The 27,963-nt window shown below is 35.2% G+C and overlaps 1 protein-coding gene across 17 annotated transcripts in view; it reads left to right on the top strand.

Moving 5' to 3' along the window:
- The window catches only part of MYO9A (myosin IXA), a 278,567-nt gene that overhangs the window by 67,875 nt on the left and 182,729 nt on the right, over nucleotides 1-27,963 (top strand). For 16 of the 17 annotated variants that reach the window (XM_058541992.1, XM_058541989.1, XM_058541982.1 and 13 more), the window contains 5 exons: nucleotides 1,200-1,262; nucleotides 7,768-7,867; nucleotides 9,361-9,417; nucleotides 15,632-15,729; nucleotides 24,403-24,529. In XM_058541992.1, the coding sequence (XP_058397975.1) occupies nucleotides 1,200-1,262; nucleotides 7,768-7,867; nucleotides 9,361-9,417; nucleotides 15,632-15,729; nucleotides 24,403-24,529 (445 nt within the window). The remainder of the gene's footprint in view (nucleotides 1-1,199; nucleotides 1,263-7,767; nucleotides 7,868-9,360; nucleotides 9,418-15,631; nucleotides 15,730-24,402; nucleotides 24,530-27,963) is intronic. The other variant, XM_058541995.1, reaches the window with a different exon arrangement.

Raw genomic sequence — 27,963 nt, 5'->3', positions numbered from 1 at the left:
ATAGCCTGCATTTGGGAGTGACTGAAATAGAGAGCATGCAGTGGGAGGGAACTGAGGGAAATAAAAGCTCAAGAGTCAAGATTTTGACCCCAGAGAAATGTGTGCTAAGTAATTTGGATTCGGTAGTCTAACGCTTTTAATTTTCAGACTATAGAACCCCTTTTTCCAGTGAGATCTTAACTGATTGCTCCCATTTGGGTAAGAGATATTGAAGACTTGAAAAGTACAGGCTGAAAAGAGAATAATATATTAGAAGTACAATTCATGTTTCAGTTCCTCATTACTTTCAGGATAAATTCCATTCTTCTGGCCTATAGTATATTGGTCCTTCTTGATCTAGGCCATTTGCCTATCTCATTCTCTAGCCATGTTAGCTAATTGTCTTCCCTGAGGTTGATGAGTCCCCCCTTTCTTTTATGCCTTTACGTAAAGGCAGTTCTCCTTGCCTTCTTCTGGTCAGTCTTTCAGATTTCAGAGTCATTTACTCAGTCACTCACTGGATATATTTAATGAATATTTACTATGTGCTATGTACTCACCCTTCATGAGAATTCTTTCTTACATGCTTTTTCCTTCTTGGATTGAATCTTATGTGTCTCTCTTGGTACAGCCGTAATATCCTGGTCATTGCTCTATAATAAACTTTATCAACTCAGTGTGATAGCTGCTAGTTTACCTATTTTCTCTACTAGTTTGTAAGCCACTTGAGAACAGGTAGTGTATCTCTTGTTTACATATTTGAGTGATGCTTATCACAGTGCCCAATTGATGAATACTTATTGAGTAAATCTGCAAATATTAAATAAATTGATTCCAGAATGTGGCAATAGCATGAATATGTAAAGAAAGTATATCTTTGAGCCTTATTTAGTAAAGTCTGGCCAAAGTATAATGTCTGAAAGAATGGGTAGTGGTATATGAACCTGGAAAGAAAGTAAAGTTTATGTCATGGGAGGGTCTTGTGTGCCATGTTTTGAACTTCTGACTTGACTTTGCTTTATTGAAAAAAAGAAAAGACTTAATGAGTTTAGGAATTTAACATGGATAACACTAATAGTGTCCATAACACAATTTTAATGGTAAATGTACTAAAACAATCTGGATAATAGTATTCTTTATACTTTTGTATCTTCTCTGAAAAAATGTCTATTTTAAATTAAGCTTTGTTATTTATACAACCAATTTTATTTTTCTTCTAGTGCCTATGTTGAAAAATATCTACTGGAGAAGTCCAGACTTGTTTATCAAGAGCATAATGAAAGGTACATATTTTTATTTATATAATTAGATCAAATTAACATTTGTATATGCAGATTGACTTTTAGGATCTTTGTATATTATGACCCTTAATTGAGTTTATACCATGCGTAGCTTTACGTATAATTGCTATGTCTGTCATGGGCAGAACACAGCACTTTTTCAGAGGCTGCTAGGAGATTTTTTAATGAGTGTATAGAACTCTGTTGCCTTTTCTAAATTCTAGGCAAACTATCAGAACAGGAAAACAGTGGTATCACAGGTGGTATCTTAAAGCTCTTTGTGGGCATTGTGCCTTTGGACCTTTTTCCATGTCTTAGTGTTCTTTCTCTAATTTGAGAAAAGTTTTTAATAAAGTTCTTAATTTCATTATAATATTTGAGGTATATGAGACTTCAGAGATGATATATGTAATTTCCTATAGATGAAGAAACCAAATATCAGAGAGGTAAATGATTCGCTTCATGTTACAGTGGGACAAAATAAAATTAAGATCCAGAGTTTGAAGTTAAACAGACCTGCATTCAAATATTGGATATGCCTTTGGCATCTCATTTAACCTCTCTGCTTCTTATTTATTCCTGTTTTACAGATGGAAAACTATCCTAGAGTTGTTTAAAGGATTAAATGAAATAACATTTTATAAAATACTCAGTGTGGTCCTTATATATAATAAAAGTTCAATAGTTAATAGCTAGCATTATCATAATGAATTACCTGCAAAGTTAGGATTAGAACTCAGACTTTTCTGTTAATTTTTTTGTGGCTAGCAGAAGAGGAAATCTGACTTAGAGGTATTTCAAAATAAAGGGAAGACAGTTTCAGGAAGAGAATAGCTTCAAAAAGACTTACAGAGCTAACAGGTACTGCTATTAGAAAGTTATTAGTAACTTTTTCTAACACATTTTAATGGAGTGACAGGGATATAAGCCTGATTTTCCTTGGTTGTGAAGAATCAATGGGAGGTGAATATCCAGAGCTTATAAACTGATTGTTATCTTGTTGGATTTGATTTGCAGATGTATGTATAATCCTTATTATATGTTGCTGGATTTGGCTTGCCACTGTTTTGTTGTGGACTTTTTGTGTCCATATTCATAAGGGGTATAGCTGTACGTTTTTTTTTTTTTTCTCTGATGTCTTTGTCTGGTTTTGGTATCTGGGTAATACTGGCTCATAGAATGTGATGGGATGAGTTTGTGAAGGATTGGGTTAATTCTTCTTTAAAATTTGGTAGAATTCACCAGTGAAGCCATCTGGTTCTGGATTTTTATTTGTGGGAAGTTTTGATTACTAATTCAAACACCTTAGTTGTTTTAGGTCTCTTTAGATTTTCTGTGTCTTCTTTAGTCAGTTTTAGTAGTTTTTATCTTTCTAGGAATTTGTCCATTTCATCCAGATTATCTAATTTGCTGGCAAAAAAAATGTTTATAGTATTCTCTTACAATCTTTTTTATTTCTATAAGGTTGATAGTAATGTCCCCCCTTTCATTCCTGCCTCCCTGGCTATCTTGCTGCCCCTTGCTGCTTGGATGCTCACCGGCATCCAAACCGTCTCCCATGCACTGTCTTAGATCTTTTGGAATGCAAAATACCACAGACTGGGTAGCTTATAAACAACAGAAATTTATTTCTCACAGTCCTGGAGGTTGGGAATTCCAAGATCAAAGTGCTAGTAGCATGCTCGCATTCTGGTGAGAGCCCTCCTCCTCGTTCATAACTCTTGCCTTCTTGATAGGTCATCACATGGTGGAAGGGGATAGAGAGCTCTGTGGGATCTCTTTTATAAGAACACTAATCCCATTCATGAGGGCTTCACGCTCATGACCTAATCACCTCCCAAAGGCCCCACCTCCTAATACTATCACCTTTTGGGCTTAGGATTTCAATGTGGGAATTTGAGGGAAACACATTCAGACCATAGCAATCTTCCCCATCTTTTGGGTCAGTTTAGATAAAGATTTGGAAATTTTGTTGATCTTTTCAAAGGACCAAGTTTTGGTTTCACTGATTTTTATCTATTCCCTATTTTATTTCTGCTCTCATGCTTATTATTTCTTTCTGCCCACTTTGGGTTTAGTTTGCTCTTTTTTCTTCTAATTTTTTAAGGTGGATGATCAGGTTATAAATTTGAGATTTTTCTTCATTTTAAAGATGAGTTTACAGCTATAAAGTCCCACTGAGCACTGCTTCAACTGCTTCCCATGTTTTGCTATGTTGTGTGTGTGTTTTCCTGTATCTCAATGTATTTCTAATTTCCTATGTGATTTCTTATTTGACTTAATGGTTATTTAGGAGTGTGTTGTTGAATTTTCACATATTTGTGAATTTTGGAAATTTCTGTTATTGATTTCTAATTTTATTGTAAGGTGGTCAGAGAACATACTTTGTATAATTTCAGTCCCCTTAAATTTATTGATATTTGTTTTAAAGTCTAACATTGTCTATCCTGGAGAATGTTTCATGAGTACTTGAGAAAATATGTATTCTGCTGTTGTTGGATGGAGGATTCTATAAATGTCTGTTAGGTCTAGTTGGCATTTAGTATTTCTCAAGTTCTCTTTTTCTTTGTTGATCTTCTGTCTAGTTGTTCTGTTTATTATTGAAAGTGGGTGTTGAAATATCTCAGTGTTGTTGAATTGTTTATTTCTTCTTTTAATTCTTTTAGTTTTTGCTTCATGTTCTGTTTTTAGATGTATTTCTGTTTAGAATTGTTATATCTTCTTGATGGTTTGACCCTTTTGTCCTTATAAAATATCCTTTGCATTTAGTAACAATTTTTGTCTTAAAATCTGTTTTATCTGATATTAGTGTAGATACTTAAGCTTTCTTTTGGTTACTGTTTGCGTGGTATCTTTTTTCATCCTTTTACTTTCGACCTATTTGTGTCTTTGAATCTGTAATGTGACCTTTATAGACGGCATGTAGTTAGATCTTTTTTTTTTTTTTTTTTTTGGTGAGGAGGATTAGCCCTGAGCTAACATCTGTAGCCAATCCTCCTCTTTTTGCTGAGGAAGATTGGCCCTGTGCTAACATCTGTGCCCATCTTCCTCTACTTTATATGTGGGATGCCTGCCACAGCATGGCTTGATAAGTGGTGTGTAGGTCTGCACCCGGGATCCGAACCTGCGAACCCTGGCCCACCGAAGTGGAGGGCACGAACTTAACCACTACACCACTGGGCCGGCCCCTACATCATTTTTTTTTTTTTCTCTATTCTGCCAGTTATCCACGTTTGGACTGGAGAGTTTAATCCACTTATATTTAATGTAATTATTAAGATAGGATTTGTAAATACTATTTTGCTATTTGTTTTGCTATATGTTTTATGATTTTGTTCCTTAAGTCTTCTATTACTGGCTTATTTTGTATTAATTAAATATTTTCTAGTGTACCATTTTAATTCCATTGGTGTTTCTTTTATTATATATCTTTTGAGTTACAGTCTTATTGGTTGCACTGGTGATTACAGTAAATATCTTAACAATCTGGTTTGGATTAATAATGACTTAATTTTAATAGTATACAAATAACTTTGCTCCTGTGTAGCTCTGTTCCTTTCTCCCTCCTTTGTGCTGTTATTGTCATACAGATAACATCTTTCTAATAGTAGGCCCATCCTTACAGATTTATAATTATGGCTTTTTGCAGATGTCTTTAAAATCTAATAAGAAAAAAAGTGTTACAAACAAAAAATAATTTATAGTATTTTTTATATTTACCTATGTAGTTACCTTTACTAGTGCTGTTTATTTCTTCATGTTTAATTGGATCTTATTTAGTCTCCTTTTATTTCAGCCAGAAAAACGCCCTTTAGCATTTCTTGTAGGGCCCATCTGCTAGCTATGAAGTCTCTTATTTTTGTTTATCTGGGAATGTCCTGATTTCTCCTTTATTTTTGAAGGATAGTTTTGCTGGATATATAATTCTTGATTGATAGTTTTTTTCTTTCATTACTTTGAATATGTTATCCTTCTGCCATGATTCCTGATGAGAAGTTAGCTGCTAATCTTATATTAGGTTCTCTTGATGAGGCATTTCTCTCATGGTGCTTTGAAAGTCTTGTCTTTGTCTTTCAATAGTTTTGATTTGTGTGGGTCTGGATCTCTTTGAGTTTCTCCCTCCTGGAGTTCGTTGAGTTTCTTGAATAGGCAAATTGTTTTTCATCACATTTGGGGAGTTTTTGGTCATTATTTTTTCAAGTTTTCTTTCTGCCCCTTTCTTTCCTCTCCTTTTGGGACTCCCATTGTGCATATGTTGGTGTCCCACATTATGCATGTGTTAGTGTCTGCTTAATGGTGTCCCACACATCTCTGAGACTGTTCATTTTTCTTCATTCATTTTTCTTTCTGTTCTTCAGACTAGTCTCAACTGGCTTACGTTCAAGTTCACTGATTTCTTTTTCTGCCTGCTCAAATCTGCTGTTGAGCTTCTCTAGATAATGTTTCATTTTAGTTATTATATTTTCAACTCTAGAATTTCTTTTTGATTTTTTTTTGTGTGTGTGAGGAAGATTAGCCCTGAGCCAACATCTGTTGCCAGTCCTCCTCTTTTTGATGAGGAAGATTGGCCCTGGGCTAACATCCGTGCCCATCTTCCTCTATTTTATATGGGATGCCGCCACAGCATGGCTTGGTATGCAGTGTGTCGGTCTGCGCGCGGGATCTGCATCCATGAACCCCAGGCCGCCGAAGTGGAGCGTCTGAACTTAACCACTACACCACCAGGCTGGCCCCCCTTTTTGACTTTTTAAGTAAGTTCTATATATTTGTTGATAGTCTCTATTTGAAGTCACATCATTTTCATACTTTAGTTCTTTAAAAGTGATTTCCTTTAGTTCTTTGAACATATTTAAAAGAGCTGATTAAAAGTCTTATAAGTCTAATGTCTGGGCTTCCTCAAAAACAGTTGTTATTGATATTTTTTCTCCTTTGTATACACTATACTTTCTTGTATCTTTGCACGCCTTGTAGTTTTTTTGTTGAAAATTGGACATTTTAAATAATAATTGGACATTTTAAATAATTATGTGGCAGCTCTGGAAATCATATCCTCCCCCTCCCAGGATTTGTGGTTGTTGTTTTTGTTCCTGCTGTTTGTTTTGTGATGTTTCTGAACTAATTTTATGAAGTCTCTAATTTCAAGTGTGGCCGCTGAAGTATCTGCTTGGTTAGCTTACTTGTCAGGTAATGATTGAACAGAGATTTGCTTCGATTCTTGCCACAGGCCTCTCTATATGTATTGGACCATGCCTTTAACACGCAGGTAGGCATTTTATAATTCTGAGTTAGCCTTTACTTCCTGTTTGTACAGATCTTCAAGGTTAGCCAGAGGGGAGAGCTTCCTACTTCCTCTGGTCTTTGCTGAATGGATGTGCTGCCTTGGACATGCACACAGCCTTACACATGCACGTTGTCTTCCAGATTTCTAGGAATATATTGGAGCTTTTCAACGCCTTTGTGGAGATCTCATTTCCCAGCTTTTCCGTTTAAGTTTTTTTGGTTAGGTTATTCGTTGCCCCAACATTTATCCACCACTTCAGGTAGCTGACACGTTAAAAAATTGACTGTAGTTGTTTTCTACGTGCCCCAGGGGAGAAAATTTTCACACTGGGCTAACTCTGAGTCAGGTCAAATAAAGACAGTTTTGAACATGGCTTCTTCTAGGTAACCACCAGACAGTTCAAATAATGATATTTCTTAGGAACGAGGCTCTGAACGAGCTCTAACCCTGTTCTGCCCTTTTTAGGAGGCTGCCAGGCTTCTGGTGTCCACCATAGTTATAAGCTGTTGGTTTTGAATGCTGTCATGGAGCTGGTGAGCAGGAGGTCGAATAGGGCAAGTTAACGGCCACAAAGCTTGCTATTTTTACTGAGATTTAGCTGTTTTTCTTGTGTAAAGACTCTGTGGATTGCTGTAGGCTTTTGGTTAATTTCCAGAGTTCTGAGAAAGTTGATTCTGACAAATTTGCCAGTTTTCTAATTGTTTTATGGAGGAGAGAATTTTCGGAGGTCTTAACTTTGCTGTATCACTGCGTTCACCCTTCTCTTTTTTTTAATTTAATTTTATTATTTTTTTTGTGAGGAAGACTAGCCCTGAGCTAACATCTGATGTCAATCCTCCTCTTTTTTGCCAAGGAAGATCGGCCCTGGGCTAACATCCATGCCTATCTTCCTCTACTTTATATGGGACGCCACCACAGCATGGCCTGATAAGCGGTGCATCAGTGAGTGCCCGGGATCTGAACCTGTGAACCCCGGGCCGCCAAAGTGGAGCGTGTGCACTTACCCATTGTGCCACTGGGCCTGCCCCTTCACCCCTCTCTTTTGAATTCAGCATCCAAAACATCATTCTATTTTGAAGGAGTACTTAAATATTGAATTTATCATCTTTGTATTAAAAAAATAAAGCAAAACTGAAACATTTACTAATTAATGTTTGCTTTTTTTTCTGTTCAGTGATAACTATAGATCACGTTCATTATAAAGCCATACTTCTTTGTTTCCAACAGGAATTATCATGTATTCTATTACCTTCTGGCAGGAGCAAGTGAAGAAGAGAGATTAGCATTCCATCTTAAACAACCAAAAGAATATCATTATCTCAATCAGGTGAGAGTTCATGAAAAGCGTTTTGAAATGTAGGGCATTACTAAATTTTACATCTTGAGAAAAAGTTTTTTTTCTAGTTCTTCGTTTTCAAACCTGGTAATAGCTATTAACTAGCATTTTCATACATGCAATCTAAAAATATATGTGATGTAGTTGTCAGACTTAAAAATTATTATTATTCTCATGAGTTGTAAAAGATTAGTTATATGTGTGCCTTTTGCTTTTTGTGAGACTCTTTGAGAGAAGAATAAGCTGTTGATAGGTACCTCCATGTTAGAAAAATGGTTTACTCTTTCCAAAGTGATTTACCTTTTACAGACCCCAGCATGTTAAATGTTACTAATAATTAATGCTTATCTTTGCAAGGGATTACTTGAAACCTTATTTGCATGTTTTGAAGTCTAATACATGTACCTTTTTGCATGATATTATGATACTGACTTAGAGTATGATTATTTTTATCTTTTAGTGAATGATCCCTTTAAACATTCAATATGAAATTCATCAAAAGAAATGACTTAGAGAATTTATATCTTCCCTTGAAACTCAAAATTCACTTCCATAATAAGGAGTAATTCTCACAGCTTTTCATTACATTGGTCTCTACAATTTTATTATTCCTCATATTAACAAAAATTCTAGAATATCAATGGAATTGGTATGACAGTAGATCACTTAAATAATTGATTGTCTCCCCTTATTTGTTAATTGTTAGAGACAAGATGTAATGTCTGGAAAAAATTCCTTTATAGTAATTTGAAAAATCCTTATGAAGGTTTTGTAAGCAAATTGACACTTTGATGATGGCTCAAAGATTGTAGTATGTATTTAGGGTTATGAAAGTAATATCTTAGACCTTTCCCAAGATATACAGCATGTTGTATAAGTGATATTTCTTAATTTTGAAACTACATATTTATATAAATTAACATAACTTTGTATTAATATATGAAGAATTTCAAAATTATTGAAATATCACTTTCTGATATAATTATAGGCATTTTTAGTGTATAGAATTAAGTAGATTAAAAAAAATTGTTGACTTAGCTTCTGAGTTTTTTCTCTTCCCTGTTTCAACTATTTGCATTATATTTGGGTGATTAAATATTTTCCTTTTTAAAAAGTAGTGATTGCCTGTACATGAGGTGATAGTTGTTAGTATTAGAGAAATCCAGAGTCTCTTACTGTTTTTCCACATCTTTTTGTAATCAGTGGCCATACCAGACATATTCTTGTCATAAGGTCAGTATTCATAGAACCTGGGACTCAGCACTTAATATAAATCTCAGAGTCACTGGACAATAGCAGATATGGATTGGTTACAATGATCTCCCACAATCTGAATGTTTACGTGGTTGTTTCTTGTTTTATGCTCTTATACGAAATAACTTTCTTTGGATAGCAGCAGTGCTTCCTGAACACTTACATCTAAGAGATGGTTAGAAAAGTGTAATAACCATTACTGCTACCTAACTAATCTGCCTTACTTTCAGATAACAAAGAAACCCCTCAGACAGAGCTGGGATGATTATTGCTATGACTCTGAGCCGGTCAGTACAAGTACATAAATATTCTATGTTCCTGTTAAAGGATCCTCACCTTGCTTATTTTCATCTGTCTCATGACTTAGAAAGAAAATCAGCTGAAATACTAAAAAAGAATCTAGGAAAGAAGAGAAATCAGTATTTAATTTTTTTGAATTGATTTATTTGTATGTGTATGGTTTATTGGTTAAAAACCAGTCAATTTAGTTTTTTGAGTTTTTTTTGTTGCTAATGTTTAGTCTCTATTCGGTACTTATTTTGACAAACGATAAATTGAATGCATTCCTGATTTTTCAGCAATGATGTGGATCCTTCTGAATTATAGATTTTTTCCCTTGAGAATTATTTTTTTTTCAATTATTTTTTAGTAGTTTCATTACTCACATATTATGAGTAGTATTTATTGTGTATTTAAAAGTTAAATCCTTCCTGTTGTATGTATCAGTTAACAGTCTTTTCACGTAATGAATACATATATTTTTTTTCTTTGATTTTTTTTTTTTAATAGCAAGAGAGGCTGTAGCCTGTATGTAATTTTCCAAAAATTAAGAATTGAAATTCCTATAAATAAGATTATATGTTTTAAATTGAGTGATTTAAGGGCATATATGATGTGATGTAAAATGCGTAGGTAAATTTAGCTTCATTTGTTATATTTTATGAGGACAAATTTGTAATCATAAACAGAGCACAAAAAATCTTTTTCTTTCACTTCAGTTTGCAATTAGGTCAGGTGTAAGAGGCTGAAAACATTCATCTATATCTATATCTATTAATTAACTAATGAACTGATTTTTTAACTATTCCTCCTGGAAACATATAATGTCTTAGTCCTTGCTTTAAATAACCATTACTTTAATTTTTCACTACATGTGATTACATACCTCACTAATTACAAAACTGGCCTCTTTCAGAGTTGAGAAGGACCAGTAATTATGGATATTAATTTTTCCTTCAGACAAAGTTTAATTGCGTGACCGTTTCATAATAAATCAAGTAATTTATAGTTTCAGATTGTACATTTTGGAAAATAAATTTTAAACATTTAAATTTGTAGATTCTGATAAATTTTAGTAGAGAAAGTTTATACTGTTTTGCTACTCTTCAGAAGCTTCTGTCTTTCACTTCCTACACCAGGTGACCGTGCCTCATTGGAAAGTAGGTAGGAGACTGGGAAACTCATATGGCAACTATAAGACTTGATTGCCTGTTTAGAGCTTACAATGAAATCGTGAACTGATCTGCTATTATTTAGAGGCAGTCTAAGTTAATGCTTAAGAATTTGGGCTCAGAAATAGACAGATCTGACTTGAATACTAGTTCATCCACTTACTAGTTTTGAGAACCTGAGCAAATCACTTAATTGTTCTGTTTCCATCATCTATTTAAGGGGATAATAATGGTCTTTGTCTTTAACTTTTGTGAGTATTAAATTAGACAATGCATATAAACATCTTGATAGAGTGCTTAATACTTAGTAAGTGCACAATAAATGTTTCCACCATTGCTGCTATCATTGAAATCATCATTCATCTTTTCCTTTTAGAAAAACTGTAGCCATACTCTCCTACTCTCTTAACATTACTTTCATCACTATCCTCCCTTTTAGTGTGTTTTCAGATGTGTTACAGTTTTAACTTTGATTAATTTCTGCTTTTGTCTCAGAAGTTAGTTAATGAAACAAGCAGTCAATCTCAGGATCTTTTGGTTTGTTCTTTTCTCTTAACTCTTCATAGTATACTTGGGAGCAAACTAAACTTTATTTCCCTCTGAGTTATTAGAACTTAAGTGACTAGCTTTATAGGAAGAGAGGATTGTTAAGGACTGTTTTGCCATTTGTGCTGTATTACTTATCATACATTTTATGTAATTGTATAAATGATCCCAAGGGGAACTATAGTATGAAAATTGCTTTTAATAAGGGAACTGTTGTTGCCTGTTATATGGTGATTTAATTCCTTTTAAGGGTTATCCTGTTAAATAAGATCAAGCAACTAGTGTTGCCTAAGAGAGACCAGAGGATTTAGAACTGAATGGATTTTGGTTTGGCCATCTCTGTTATTTAGGCCAGTTATTTAACCTCCAAGTCTATTTTCTTCCCTAGAAATGTACATATAATTATGTATACATACGTGTAATTGTCTTCTTGTGTTTTGAGGATTTAGTGAGATTATACATGTCAAGTGACTCTCATAGTGACTGATATGGAGAAGATATTTAGTAAATGCTAATTTCCCTTCTTTAACTGGTAATAATCTATTCGAATAATTTTACCTTAAAGCATGTTTTGAATAACTTTAATGTAAAAGGTTAGTCTCCCCTAATTTTTTATTTTATTTTATTTTTTTGGCAAGGAAGATCAGCCCTGAGCTAACATCCCTTGCCAATCTTCCTCTTTTTGGTGTGGAAGATTGGCCCTGTGCTAACATCCCTGTGCATGTTCCTCTGTTTTGTATATGGGATGCTGCCACAGCATGGCTTGATGAGCGGTGTGTAGATCCGCGCCTGAGATTCGAACCTGCGAACCCCAGGGCACCGAAGCACAGCACGTGAACTTAACCACCATGCCACTGGGCCGGCCCCTCCCCTAATTTTTTTATTTACCTGAACCAAGCTTTGAATGATTTTAGGATCTATCAGGCAAAGATTTAATGAGAATTGTTATAATAAGTGATAGTCTCAGGACACTATCATGTCCACTATGACACAGAGGGATGGAAACTTATGATTCTGTTGAGATCAAGCTCCCACCCTGGTCATTACTTACCTTTACAGGAACCCAGACATCTGTATAATACCTGGCAACCCATTTTCCCATGAGGTGGTCTTGCTGCAGTGCTTTCAGGGATCCTGATGCAACTTGGGTAGAATCGTTTGAATCCATAATGTTTCTATTCTCCTTATTTTAAGTATTTCTACAGCATAAAGACTCCTACTGCCATTCTCCGACAGTTTGTAAGTGCGTGGTCATTGCCTCAAATACTGCCTTTCTGACTTTCTCCTCACCATCTGCCAGTCCAATATGAGGTCTCTGCATGCTGCGCAACTTCCTTTTTGTGTTTTTCCATTTAAAAACCACTTTAACGTCCATATTATATTTGATCATTCTAAAACCACTGGTTGGAGTTACTTTGATTACCTTTCTCACAAGAAGCAACAATGGCTCAGAATTTAAGTGACTTCCCCCATGGTGGTGAAGCAAATTAATAATGTAACTGGGTTTCCAGTCTGTGTTCTTTATATTTTTTCCTTAAATGATCTCTAGCATCTTTATTAACTCTCAGTCAATTATTCTGATTTATGTCCTGTACTATCAACTTGTAGTTATAAAAAAGTATGATTTTCTAAATACCGTTATAAGAAATACAGACAATGTAGAAAGAAGTGTCTAATTTGACTGTACTCTTTACTTTCTCTTCCTCAACCCATATTAAATGCTTACTACATGCCAGTCTTATCGTAGGCACTTGTAAATAAGAAAGGATTCTCATCATTCCACACAAAGGGAAAAAGGCTGATAGCATGAAAGAACATTTTGGTGTGTTTGTAGGGAGTGTGCGGTGGCATGTTATCAAGCAAGACTAGAGCTTGAGCTGAGTTGGACAAGAGGAATCAGCTATCTTTTTTCAGTGGAAAAGGTTGTAACAGTTATTGGTTAGTTCTCTGCCTTATTCTTTGAACCTTACCATTTCATTGTTCTCTGAGTGACTTCCAACAGCCAGTATTTGTATCTGGGTGCCTGGAGGCTTTTCTCAGAATGCTGGAAGGCCTTTGTGCTCTTGCATGGCCCCCTGGAAGAGCCTGGGAATTAACAGCTCCCTCCCCATATCTCTAGATGTCCTCAACCAGTGACTGATGGGAGATGGTATACAAATGCTCCAGCTTCCTCACCTTTCTGTGTTTTACACTGTTTCCCAGAGATTACTCTGGGATTAAACTCCAGTTACCCACTGTGGTGGGTACTTTAATATTATACCCTGTTTAGGCTACACTGCCTTCCCTATTTTATTTTCCCATTCCCTTACTATTTGTACTGAATCGTGGTCTCAAGGTCTACTTCCATAGCAACCCAAATTAAGATAAGGATATTTTCTGGTCTAGTAGATTAGTCCATCCTTAGCTTTTCTAATACTGTTGTCATCAGGGAAACAATTAAGGTCATCAGTACATGTGTTTCAAAATTAGTTATGATTTTGGTGTTCATTGAGACCACTTTGTATTTCTGAAGAACATTCGATTATGGATAACAGCAAATATAAATGTATTTATATTTTAGTGCTTCTTTCAATTTACTTTCTCTGTATTTTGTATACACTATTTTATTCATTGTTGGGGCAGATAAGAACACTGTCACTTACGAGAATCATTGCTATATTATTGAGTTTACACAAGTGGAGACATAGCTTTTTTTCCCCTCACGTATTCATTGAAAAAAAATGTTTACTAAATCATAAAGTAAGTGAACTGTTTGTGGTTTTAGGGGGAAGAGAAGCAAGAGCTTTTTAAAAAGCTTTACTATAGGTAAAAGAAAAATGTGTTAACTTAAAATTTTTTTGAGAGTAGGACATTGGTATGTCTGTAGAAATGTATCTTAAAATTGCTTACCCAAAATTTTATAGGCAGAAAATTAAATGCTTGGGTTCTCAGAAAGAAGTTTTCTTGAAGTGAATTTAAAATTTTAAGCTATGCATGTGTACCTTTCTATGTAGAGAATAAAAATATTTTTAACAGCATTCTAAAATTTAATATTTACTTTTAAACTTTATATTTAGATGTATTCATTAACTCATTCTTACAGTGCCTGAGTGGGTTGTACATGGTAGATACTCGATAAATACTTTTTATTTATTTTTATTTTTTATTTTTTTGGTGAGGAACACTGGCCCTGAGCTAACATCTATTGCCAATCCTCTTCCCCCTTTTTTTTTTTCCCTTTTTTCTCCCCAAAGCCTGAGTAGATAGTTGTGTGTCGTAGTTGCACATCCTTCTAGTTGCTGTATGTGGGATGCCGCCTCAGCATGGCCAGACAAGCGGTGTGTCAGTGCGCGCCCAGGATCTGAACCCCGGGCCGCCAGCAGCGGAGCACGCTCACTTAACCGCTAAGCCACGGGGCCGGCCCCTTGATAAATACTTTTTAAAAAATAAATGAGTACTTTATTTATCAAAAATGAATGTTTCATTCAATTCAGTACTTATTCAATAGGTCAATGGTTATGTATTTACTTCAGTAATTACCCACTGTGTTCTTGGCACACTGACTTGATGCTGGAGATCTACAGTAAAGAAGACAGATAACAGTTCATGTGTTTACTGAGTACTTGATGCAACATTCCTTAGGAAGATAGGCATTAAAAAAGTAAATGTGTGAGGAGGTTTTTGGAAGTGTAAGTGTAAGGGACTATGAGAACGTAGAGTAAAGAGACTTAAAGACATTTATTGTTTTAAAGATTTAGACTATGTGTACAGTGTTAATGTTTGACTTTTTGGGGAACTGAAATGCAAGGGTTACTCTAAGAAAGTAATTCATTTTATTGGTTTGTCCACAACTATTTTTACTGACTCATGTGATGTGTGTTCTTTGCAGGTTTTTATACTTCCACATATACTTCTTTCTTTTGCTGAATGATTACCATGTTGTTTATATTATTTCGTTAGAAACTATTTCTATTATATCTAATATCAATATCACGTAAACATCTCTATATTATATGAATCTAGGCTCTACTTCTCAACTAAATTACTGCCTCTTCTAAAATTTGTCTTTGTGTCCCAGGATCTAGTTCAGCACCTTGCATGTGGGTAGGCATTCATTACATATTTCTTGAATAAATAACATTTGTTTGAGGTATTGAGCTCTCTTAAATACTTTGGATCTCCAAAACTCTTCAGAACCACTCAAAATCAAACTTGGTATCGGAACCTTTTATAAGTATCTTGATCTTAAGTTACTTTTGAGATCCTTGCCTTTTGAGATCCTTGCCTTGGTGATTGTGAAATGGAGAAAAAAGGTAACTTACTGGTATTTTGGTAGGTGTGTGTTTAGTTTACATACCTGTAATAAGATAAGAGGTCTTATCAATTTGACAATGTCTAAATATTTCATCAACTATAATTTTTGTATAATAGGTGTTATTATCTTAATTACTATATTTTTGAGTGGCTTATGTCACTTTTTAATAGGTAATCTTGATTTTTTTCCCCCGTTTTCTTAAATAAACAGGATTGCTTCACGGTGGAGGGGGAAGATTTGAGGCATGACTTTGAACGCTTACAACTGGCCATGGAAATGGTAGGATTTCTTCCCAAGACACGAAGACAGTAAGTTTATTTATTGTATTCTTATATCTTCAGTAGAGAACAAACCATGATGTGTGTTTCAAAAATTCTTCCTTGGTCCTTTTAAACAGTTTTCTAACTGATATTCCTGATCTCTTACCTCCTCCATTTTAAGTGTTGCTTACAAAATTTACTTTTCTAAAAGAGTTATTTTGAATTACTTTTTTTGGTCATAAATTCTTTAAGAATCTGTTGAAAGCTGGAGCTCCTTTTCCTGTAAAATGTACATCCATAAATATTTGTATATAATTGCAAGAGTTCATTGTGTCCATGAAGCCTATCCATGGACCTCACTTAAAAACTGTTGCTTTATAATACTGTTTTAAGTGTTACAGCTCCTTGTTTTTTTAATATCACTGATCTCTAATCTTATTAAGGCATGGATACCTATCACTAAAACCTAAGTTTCCATGTATGTCCTCTGTAAATTTATGTCTGTACTATTATACTAAACATATTTTGTTCATTGTAAATATAAACAAAATAGAAATGTACAAAGGTTGAGATAAAGATGAAGTAAATTATATTTAAAATAAAACAAAATATTTAAAAGACACAAGTAACCCTGACTATCACCAGAAAAAAATAGTAAGATAACTTTTTTTGAGGAGGGAATTAGTGTTGATAAATATTTCAGATCTGATTATATTGTCAACTTTTAATCTCATACTAGGAGTAGGAGAATATCAGTCCTGCCATTTTCTTGTTTCCTTGTGATTATATCATTGGTATGAATCTTCACTTGGCAGATTCTTTGCCAGAATCTTGTTATGAAAGATTAGTTAAAACCAGAAATCCAACATAAGGATTATAGGTATTCCAGAGGGAGAAGAGAGGGAAAAAGGAGCAGAGAACTTGTTCAAAGAAATAATATCTGAGAACTTCCCAAACCTGGGGAAGGAGCTGGAAATACCAGTGAATGAAATAAATAGATCTCCTAAATATATCAACACAAAAAGACCCTCTCCAAGGCATATAGTAGTAAAGCTAGCAAAAGTCAATGACAAAGAAAAGATATTAAGGGCAGCTAGACAAAAAAAAAATAACATACGAAGGATTTCCTATCAGGCTCTCAGCCAATTTCTCGACAGAAACTTTACAGGCTAGGAGAGAGTGGAATGATATATTCAAATTTCTGAAGGACAAAAACTTTCAGCCAAGAATACTCAATCCAGCAAAAATATCCTTCAGATATGATGGAGAAATAATAATTATCCCAGATAAACAAAAGCTAAGGGAGTTCATTGCCACAAGACCCCCACTACAAGAAGTGCTCAAGAAGGCCCTCATCCCTGAGGAAAAAAAGAGAAAGAGGATTCAAAGTTTTGAACAAGAAAGAAAATAGGTCGAGAAAAGCAGAAAAATTGCAGTCCTCTACCAAAATAGATTAGCAAACATTTAAATATAAAACCAAAGATCAAGGGAAGGTAAGCACCAAGCATAAATATAACCTCATGTTAAACAGGAACTCACAACACAAGAAGGAATAAGATGTGACAACAATAACTTAGAAGGGGAAGAGGAAAGGGATCGAATCAACTTAGTCTAAGGGAATAAGAAGCCATCAAAAAATGGACTGTCACATCCAGTCACTTCCAAGAGATTTTTTATACAAACCTCATGGTAACCACGAACCAAATAATCAGAACAGAATCACACACGATAAAGAAAGAGAAAACTAAGAGAACCCCCATACAGAACTACCAAACTAAATTGGTAGTCCGAAACACATGGGACGAGAAACAAAAGAAATGCAAAAGAACAGGAAAAAGAGCGATAAAATAACAACAGCAAGCCCCCATATATCAATAATTACCCTAAATGTAGATGGACTGAACTCTCCAATCAAAAGACACCAGAGTGGTGGGATGGATTAAAAAACAAGACTGAACAATATGCTTTCTCCAGGAAACACATCTCAGCTCTAAAGACAAACACAGGCTCAGAGTGAAAGGATGGAAGACAATATTCCAAGCTAATGGCAAACAAAAGAAAGCAGGTGTTGCCATACTTATATCAGACAAAGTTGACTTCAAGATAAAACAGGTAATGAGAGACAAAGAGGGGCAATATATAATGATAAAAGGGACACTCCACCAAGAAGACATATCACTTTTAAATATATATGCACCCAATACAGGAGCACCAAGGTACATAAAGCAACTGTTAACAAACCTAAAAGGAGATATTAACAACAACACAATAGTAGTAGGGGATCTCAACACCCCAGTCTCATCAATGGACAGATCATGCAGACAGAAAATAAATAAGGAAATAATGGACCTAAACGAAAAACTAGATGAGACAGACTTAATAGACATATACAGAGCACTCCATCCAAACCCAGCAGATTACACATTCTTCTCAAACGCACGTGGAACATTCTCAAGAATAGACCATGTGTTGGGAAACAAGGCATGCTTATATAAATTTAAGAAGATTGAAATCATAACAAGCATCTTTTCAGACCATAATGCCATGAAGTTAGAAATCAACTACAAGGAACAAACCAGGAAAGTGACAAAGCTGTGGAGACTCAACAACATGCTACTAAAAAACCAATGGATCATTGATGAAATTAAAGGAGAAATCACAGCATATTGGGAGACAAATGAAAATGAAAATACACCGTACCAACTCATATGGGATGCAGCAAAAGCGGTCCTGAGAGGGAAACTCATAGCAATACAGGCCCACCTTAACAAACAAGAAAACATCCAAATAAGCAACCTCAAACTACACTGAACAGAATTAGAAAAAGAAGAACAAACAAAGCCTAATGTCAGCAGAAGGAAGGAAATAATAAAAATCAGAGCAGAAATATATGAAATTGAAATTAAAAAAACAGTAGAAAGGATCAATGAAACAAAGAGCTGGTTCTTTGAGAAGATAAACAAAATTGACAAACCCTTAGCTAGACTCACCAAGAAAAAATAGAGAAGGGTCAAATAAAATCAGAAATGAAAAAGAAGAAATTACAACAGATACCACAGAAATACAAAAGATTATAAGAGAATACTATGAAAAACTATATGCCAACAAATTGGACAATCTAGAAGAAATGGATAAATTCCTAGACTCATACACCCTCCCAAAACTGAATCAAGAAGAAATAGAGAACCTGAATAGACCAATCACAAGTAAAGAGATTGAAACAGTAATCAAGAACCTCCCAAAAAATAAAAGTCCGGGATGAGATGGCTTCTCTGGAGTATTTACCAAACAGTCAAAGAAGACTTAATACCTCTCCTTCTCAAATTATTCCAAAAAGTAGACAAAGATGGAACACTTCCCAACACATTCTACGAGGCCAACATCACCCTGATACCAAAGACAATACTAAGAAGGAAAACTACAGACCAATATCCCTGATGAACATAGATGCAAAAATCCTCAACAAAATACTGGCAAACCGAATACAGCAATACATTAAAAAGATCATATACCATGATCAAGTGGGATTTATACCAGGGACACAGGTATGGTTCAACATTCGCAAATCAATCAATGTGATACACTGCATTAACAAAACGAGGAATAAAAACCATATGATCATCTCAATAGATGCAGAGAAGACTTTTGACAAGATCCAACATCCATTTATGATAAAAACACTCAACAAAATGGGTATAGAAGGAAAGTACCTTAACATAATAAAGCCCATATATGACAAACCCACAGCAAACATCATACCCAATGGGGAAAAACTGAAAGCCATCCCTCTGAAAACAGGGACAAGACAAGGGTGCCCACTCTCGCCAGTCTTATTCAACACAGTACTGGAGGTTCTGCCCAGAGCAATTAGGCAAGAAAAAGGAATAAAAGGAATCCAAATAGGCAGTGAAGAAGTGAAACTCTCGCTGTTTACAGATGACATGATCTTATATATAGAAAACCCTAAAGAATCCATTGGAAAACCATTAGAAATAATCAACAACTACAGCCAAGTGGCAGGGTACAAAATCAACTTACAGAAATCAGTTGCATTTCTATATACCAACAATGAACTAACAGAAAAAGAACTCAAGAAGACAATCCCATTTACAATTGCAACAAAAAGAGTAAAATATCTAGAAGTAAATTTAACCAAGGAAATGAAAGACCTATACAATAAAAACTATAAGACATTACTGAGTGAAATCAGTGATGACATAAAGAAGTGGAAAAAGATTCCATGCACTAGGATTGGAAGAATAAACATTGTTAAAATGTCCATACTACCTAAAGCAATCTACAGATTCAGTGCAATCCCAATCAGAATCCCAAGGACATTTTTCACAGAAATAGAACAAAGAATGCTAACATTCATATGGGGCAACAAAAGACCCTGTATAGCTAAAGCAATCCTGAAAAAGAAGAACAAGCCTGGAGGAATCACAATCCCTGACTTCAAAACATACTACAAAGTGATAGTAATTAAAACAGCATGGTACTGGTACAAAAACAGACACACAGATCAATGGAACAGAATTGAAAGTCCAGAAATAAAACCTCATAACTTTGGGCAGCTAATCTTTGACAAAGGAGCTAAGGACATACAGTGGAGAAAGGAAAGTCTCTTCAATAAGTGGTGCTGGGAAAACTGGACAGCCACTTGCAAAAGAATGAAAGTAGACCATCTTTTTTCACCATACACAAAAATTAACTCAAAATGGATCAAAGACCTGAAGGTAAGACCTGAAACTATAAAACTCTTGGAGGAAAATATAGGTGGTACACTATTCATCACCAGCCATAAAAGGATCTTTTTGAACTCCATGTCTACTCAGACAAGGGAAACAAAAGAAAAAATAAACAAGTGAGACTTCATCAGATTAAAGAGCTTCTACAAGGCAAATGAAACCAGGATCAAAATGAATAGAGAACCCACCAGCTGGGAAAAAATATTTGCAAACCATATATCTGACAAGGGATTAATCTCCATAATATATAAAGAACTCACACAACTGAATAACAAAAAAACAACCCAATCGAAAAATGGGCAGAGGAAATGAACAGACACTTCTCCAAAGAAGATATACAGATGGCCAATAGGCACATGAAAAGATCCTCAACATCGCTAATCATCAGGGAAATGCAAATCAAAACCACACTAATATATCAGCTTACACTCTTTACAATGGCTATAATCACCAAGAGGAAAAGCAACAAATGCTGGAGAGGCTGTGGAGAAAGGGGAACCCTAATCCACTGCTGGTGGGAATGCAAAGTGGTGCAGCCTCTATGGAAAACAGTATGGAGATTCCTCAAAAAATTAAAAATAGAAATACCTTATGATCCAGCTATCCCACTACTGGGTATCTACCCAAAAAACCTGAAATCAACAATCCAAAGAGGCTTATGCACCCCTATGTTCATCGCAGCATTATTCACTATAGCCAAGACATGGAAGCAACCCAAATGTCCCTCGACTGATGATTGGATAAAGAAAATGTGGTATATATATACCATGGACTACTACTCAGCCATAAAAAAACACAAAATTGTCCCATTTGCAACAACATGGATGGGCCTGGAGGATATTATGTTAAGTGAAGTAAGCCAGAAGGAGAAAGACAAACACTGTATGATCTCACTCATATGTGGAATATAAACCAACACATGGACAGAGAAAACTTTATTGTGGTTACCAGGGGCAATGGGGGTGAGAGGTGGGCACAAGGGGTGAAGGGAGTCATATATATGGTGATGGACAAACAAAATTGTACAACCCAAAATTTCACAATGTTAAAAACTATTAAAACATCAATTAAAAAAAATTCACACAAAAAAAAGATTAGCTAAAACCAAATAATATAATATGTAAATATGCAAACCAATTTAATTGGTGACATAAACTGCAGTTCATTGGAAGTTACTAAATAAATGAGAATACCTCTATCAGTTCCTCCATGCTGTATTACTTACGTTCTTCCTTCAGGATACCTCATTTACCTCATGTGACCCCTGACTGACTGACATATGGGCTAAAGTGTCAATCTATGTATTAAATAATAGTGAAACTTAATTTCATTTTTTTTAGGTAACATAAGTTGGAAATACAGTGTTTACTTATCATGCACCAAGGGGTTGTCTTTTGCACTCTCTTATATGACTGGATCTCATATTGGAAACCACTGGAACCAATATGTTCCTGGTAGCCTGGTCTTCAATCTAACGCTTCTCTATTGCTCAGATAGTATCTTCAAAAATTCCGTAACACAGGTTTTGCATTTTAACTAGACTGGTGGTGGTCTCTAAAACATTATGTTGTATTCTTTTTTTTCTTTTTTTTTTTTAAAGATTTTATTTATTTTATTTTCCCCCCAAAGCCCCAGTGGATAGTTGTGTGTCGTAGCTGCACATCCTTCTAGTTGCTGTTTGTGGGACTTGGCCTCAGGATGAACGGAGAAGTGGTGCCTCGATGCGCACCCGGGATCCGAACCCAGGCCACCAGCATCGCAGCGCGGGCACTTAACCACCAAGCCACAGGGCCGGCCCGCTTATGTTGTATTCTGAACATTCATTATTTTTCCTATTCCATGAAGGAATGATTTTCATCTCTTTTTCACTCATTCAAATAACTTTAATTTTTTGGATAAAGAGCATATCATGTGTACCATGTTCCCCTCTCCTGTGACCCATGATTGACTCTGCTAATAAATCACAACATTCTTTGCTACTGCTCTCAAGTTAACCCCAGAATCCCCCTTAACACAACCTTGCAGGCAACTTACAATTCAGGATGTGAATTGAAACCTGGTTGCTTTAGAGTACTGTTCACATCCTGCCTTTTTAATGAAATTTTCCTTAACGGTGCTTGTTTCTGTCTTCTATATTTTAAGATATCCTGCCCTATAGTATAGTTATTTATTGTTATCTCCTTATGCAAGATTATAAGCTTTTGAGAACAGAGATTCCTACTCATACTTGTAAATCTTTTATAATATTATAGTGTATTAAATTTTTTATATGACATTTATTGTTGCTGGAGACTTTGCATCACATATTTGTGTGTGAGAAAACACTAATGTACTGATTTTTGAACCCCAAATTTTGAAACAAGGTAATTTAGCAACCATATAAACTACTACTAAAAGTAGTTTTTAAAAAATGGCTCATGAATTTGTGTTTTTATGTCTTTTGGCTTCCATTAGTTTTTATAATGTTTCAGTTGATACTGAGTTTACTCTCTAATTTAACCCAGAATACTTTTATGAATTATTCCTTTATAATTCTTTCAATATTTTTGTTTTATTTAGAATACTTATTAATTTTAGGAAAACACATAGTTAAAATTTCACAAGTAGAACAGATTTATCCTAAGAAAGATGTGTGTATATATGGATTTCCAGAAGGGCTTTTAGATGGAGTATTCAGCTGTATCAGATACCTTTGAGATGTCAAGTAAGTTAAGGACATAATGTATTTTTCTTAGTTACATAGAGGTCCTTGGTAACCTCTGTGAGACATTTTAATGGGTGGCAGATGCCAGAATGTAATAGTAAATAGGGAATGACAAAGTGAAGACAAGGAGTATAAGTTAACATTTCAATAAGCTTGTTTGTGAAGGGAAGGAGAAGATGTGGGATCTAGGATGGATTGTTTAAAATAAGAGAGAAGTCGGGGCCAGCCCGGTGGCATAGCAGATAGGTGTGCACTCTCCGCTCTGGCGACCCGAGGGTTCACAGGTTCGGATCCTTGGTGCGCGCCAACACACTGCTTGTCAAGCCACGCTGTGGCGGCATCTCATGTAAAATAGAGGAAGATGGGCACGGATGTTAGCCCAGGGCCGATTTTCCTTGGCAAAAAGAGGAGGATTGGCATCGGATGTTAGCTCAGGGCTGATCTTCCTCACAAAAAATAAATAAAACAAACAAATAAAATAAGAGGGAAGTGAACATGAGATTATTTTGATAGAAAGTTTTTACAGGTTCAGGTGAAAGATAGGAAGTAGGTATATTAATGTTCCTGAGTAAACTGGAGTTCATGGGATGTAGAGCACAAGTGGAGGGATTAGTCTGTGCTTAGAGGAGGGGCACATGTTCCTCTGAGACAGGAGGGGAGGACAGAAGTGAGGGTCCAGATGTAGATGTTTCATAGTAGGGACCTAATATTAGATAATATTCTCCAATGGCCTTATACTATTTTTTTAAAGCATTTATCAGTATACCAAATATACAATATTTATCAATATTATAACATAATATGATATAGGAGAGCATTTCTTAAATATAACTAGTAATAAAAAATCACCTGGGCTACTTGATTAAAAAATACAAATTCCAAGGCCTTTCCTTTAAAGATTCAGTAGATCTGAAATAGACAGTGTAGAGAAAAGGCATTCCAGGCAGGATGAAAAGCATTTAGAAAGGCATGGACTTTCGAAACTATAGGAGATTCAGACAAATAGCAAAAGTCCCCTTCAAACAACTGTATCTGACAGGTGATACAGTACTGAAAGTAAGGTTATGTAAAGCACTTTGCACAGTGCCTGACAGAGTAAACACACAATAAATTTTAGTTATTATAGTTATTATTCCCACATTTCTTATTTTTCTAAAGATTAAGTACTTCATATTCGTACTGGTTAATTTGCTTGATTAGAATTTTAGAATGAAATAAGCTTAGAGAATGCACACAAGCAAGCTCTAATTTGTGGTTTTATTTTCACAGGATTTTCTCTCTTCTCTCGGCAATACTACATTTGGGTAACATCTGTTATAAAAAGAAGACATACCGGGATGACTCCATAGATATCTGTAATCCTGAAATTCTGCCTATTGTCTCAGAATTATTAGAAGTGAGTGATTACATTTTCGGTTGTCATTTCAAATACTGTGTAACTTCTCAGTTCTTATTTTATATAACTATTTTGTGAGTGTAAAATGGGTTAATGCTGTTTATTAATAGTGTTTCTCCAAAAGATGAAATTTTTGCTATTGAGTGTACGAGAAGATTTGGGTTTTCTCCCTTGTCTTTCCTTGCCCCAGATATTCATAACCCTTCGATTTGCTGGATAGGATGAATATTTCATTCTAGACTGTATAATGTTCTAGGCCTTTGCTAGTTTTTCTCCTATATTTGAGGCATCTTCTCATACTAAGATTTTGTTTAGATTATTTTATTTGAAGATGGGATATTTGGATGGAGAGAAAAGGGTGTTATTTTTTCTTTCTTCATGCCTAAATAGGAGCCGAAGGTCTTCATCTCTTACCATGCTTCTTCCCATATCAAGATCTTTATTACCTTAATCTTTCTTCCTGGAGTGATGATTTTTCATATTTTCTCCGCTAACTTCTCATCTTGCTAGATTCATGTTAAAAGAGGTATCGGTTTTTATAGGCCCTCTCATCTGACAGAGCAAGGAAATATATGTGTGTATGTATGTATATACTTGTGTATATTTGCATATCTACAAATATATTTACGTAACCATCTGTATCTATATAAAGATAAACATGAGGCCTTACTGATGTTTCTAACTTATCCATTGCCATATGTATCATTCTAGCTTTCTCCACTTGCTTATCTGTAAACTACCATTCTAACAATGAGGAACCTGTCTCCCACTATCTACTATTCATTTACTTAATTATTCAATTCCAGTTTACATATATAGCAGTATTAGAATTGTTAACCCATACTCCTGTGGGAAAGGACTTTATCAACTCGAGTATGGTGCTTTTGTGCAGTTCCTTTTGCGTTTAGTTTTACAGACTCCATTCACTTTCAAAATTATCTAGGTCAGCACCTTTTCCTCCCACCCCCTTCAGTGAGGTTGTTTCTTATATTTGTCATACAGTTAGATTCTCTTGTCATTATCTGCATTCTTTTCTAGGAGCCCTCAATGTCTTAAATAATTTTCTAAAAATTTGTATCTCATAAAATTTCACTGCCCTAAAAATGCCCTGTGCTTCACCTATTCAACTCTCTCCTCTGAAACCCCTGGCAACCACTGATCTTTTTACTAGCTCTGTAGATTTTCCTTTTCCAGAATGTAACATAATTGAAGTCATACAGTATATAGCCTTTTCAGACTGACTTGTTTCGCTTAGCAGTTTACATTTAAGATTCATCTATGTCTTTTCGTGGCTTGATAGCTCATTACTCTTTATTGCTGCATAATATTCTCACAACAATATTCCATTGTATCAATGTACCACAGTTTATCCATTCACCTATTGAAAGACAGTTTGGGTGTTTCCAGTTTTTTTTTTTTTTTTTTTATAGCCAATCCTTTATTTTTTTTATTTATTTATTTTTTTTTATTGATGTTTTAATGGTTTCTAACATTGTGAAATTTTGGGTTGTACATTTTTGTTTGTCCATCACCCCATATATGACTCCCTTCACCCCTTGTGCCCACCCCCCACCCCCACTTCCCAGGTAACCACAGTCCAGTTTTCTCTGTCCATGTGTTGGTTTATATTCCACATATGAGTGAGATCATACAGTGTTTGTCTTTCTCTTTCTGGCTTATTTCACTTAACATAATATGCTCCAGACCCATCCATGTTGTTGCAAATGGGACGATTTTGTCTTTTTTTATGGCTGAGTAGTATTCCATTGTATATATATACCACATTTTCTTAATCCAATCGTCAGTCGAGGGACACTTAGGTTGCTTCCACTTCTTGGCTATGGTGAATAATGCTGCAATGAACATAGGGGTGCATAAGCCTCTTTGGATTGTTGATTTCAGGTGCGTTGGATAGATTCCCAGTAGTGGGATGGCTGGATCATAGGGCATCTCTATTTTTAATTCTTTGAGGAATCTCCATACCGTTTTCCATAGAGGCTGCACCAATTTGCATTCCCACCAGCTGTGTATGAGGGTTCCTGTTTCTCCACATCCTCTCCAACATTTGTTGTTTTTTGTCTTGGTGATTATAGCCATTCTAACGGGCGTGAGGTGGTATCTTAGTGTTGTTTTGATTTGCATTTCCCTGATGATTAGTGATGTTGAGCATCTTTTCATGTGCCTATTGGCCATCTGTATATCTTCCTTGGAGAAGTGTCTGTTCATTTCCTCTGCCCATTTTTTGATCGGGTTGTTTGTTTTTTTGTTGTTCAATTGTGTGAGTTCTTTATATATTATGGAGATCAACCCCTTGTCAGATGTATGTTTTGCAAATATTCTCTCCCAGCTGGTTGGTTGTTTGTTCATCTTGATTCTGGTTTCATTTGTCTTATAAAAGCTCTTTAGTCTGATAAATTCCCACTTGTTTATTTTTTCTTTAGTTTCCCTAGTCTGGGTAGGCATGTCATCCGATAAGATTCCTTTAAACCCAATGTCAAATAGTGTGTTGCCTATATTTTCTTCTATGAGTTTTATAGTTTCAGGTCTCACCTTCAGGTCTTTGATCCATTTTGAGTTAATTTTTGTGAATGGCGATAGCACATGGTCCACTTTCATTCTTTTGCATGTGGCTGTCCAGTTTTCCCAACACCATTTACTGAAGAGACTTTCCTTTCTCCATTGCATGTTCTTAGCACCTTTGTCGAAAATTAGCTGTCCGTATATGTGTGGTTTTATTTCTGGGCTTTCAATTCTGTTCCATTGATCTGTGTGTCTGTTTTTGTACCAGTACCATGCTGTTTTGATTACTATTGCTTTGTAGTATGTTTTGAAGTCAGGAATTGTGATGCCTCCTGCTTTGTTCTTTTTCTTTAGGATTTCTTTAGCTATTCGGGGTCTTTTGTTGCCCCATATAAATTTTAGTATTCTTTTTTCTATTTCTGTGAAGAATGTCATTGGGATTCTGATTGGGATTGCATTGAATCTGTAGATTGCTTTAGGTAATATAGACATTTTAACTATGTTTATTCTTCCAATCCACGTGCATGGGATATCTTTCCATTTCTTTATGTCATCGTAGATTTCCCTCAATAATGTCTTGTAGTTCTCATTGTATAGGTCCTTCACCTCCTTGGTAAGATTTATTCCTAGGTATTTTATTCTTTTTGATGCAATTGTAAATGGTATTATCTTTTTGAGCTCTCTTTCTGTTAGTTCATTATTAGCATACAGAAATGCAACTGATTTTTGTAGATTGATTTTGTACCCTGCAACTTTGCTGTAGTTGTTGATTGTTTCTAACAGTTTTCCAACAGATTCTTTAGGGTTTTCTATATATACAATCATGTCATCTGCAAATAGTGAGAGTTTCACTTCTTCGTTACCTATTTGGATTCCTTTTATTCCTTTTTCTTGCCTAATTGCTCTGGCCAAAA

Source organism: Diceros bicornis, chromosome 5 (assembly GCF_020826845.1).
Source record: "Diceros bicornis minor isolate mBicDic1 chromosome 5, mDicBic1.mat.cur, whole genome shotgun sequence".
NCBI classification, from domain to species: Eukaryota; Metazoa; Chordata; class Mammalia; order Perissodactyla; family Rhinocerotidae; genus Diceros; species Diceros bicornis.
The sequence above is the reverse complement of the archived record's forward strand: the minus strand, read 5'-3'. Positions and strand labels throughout refer to the sequence as shown.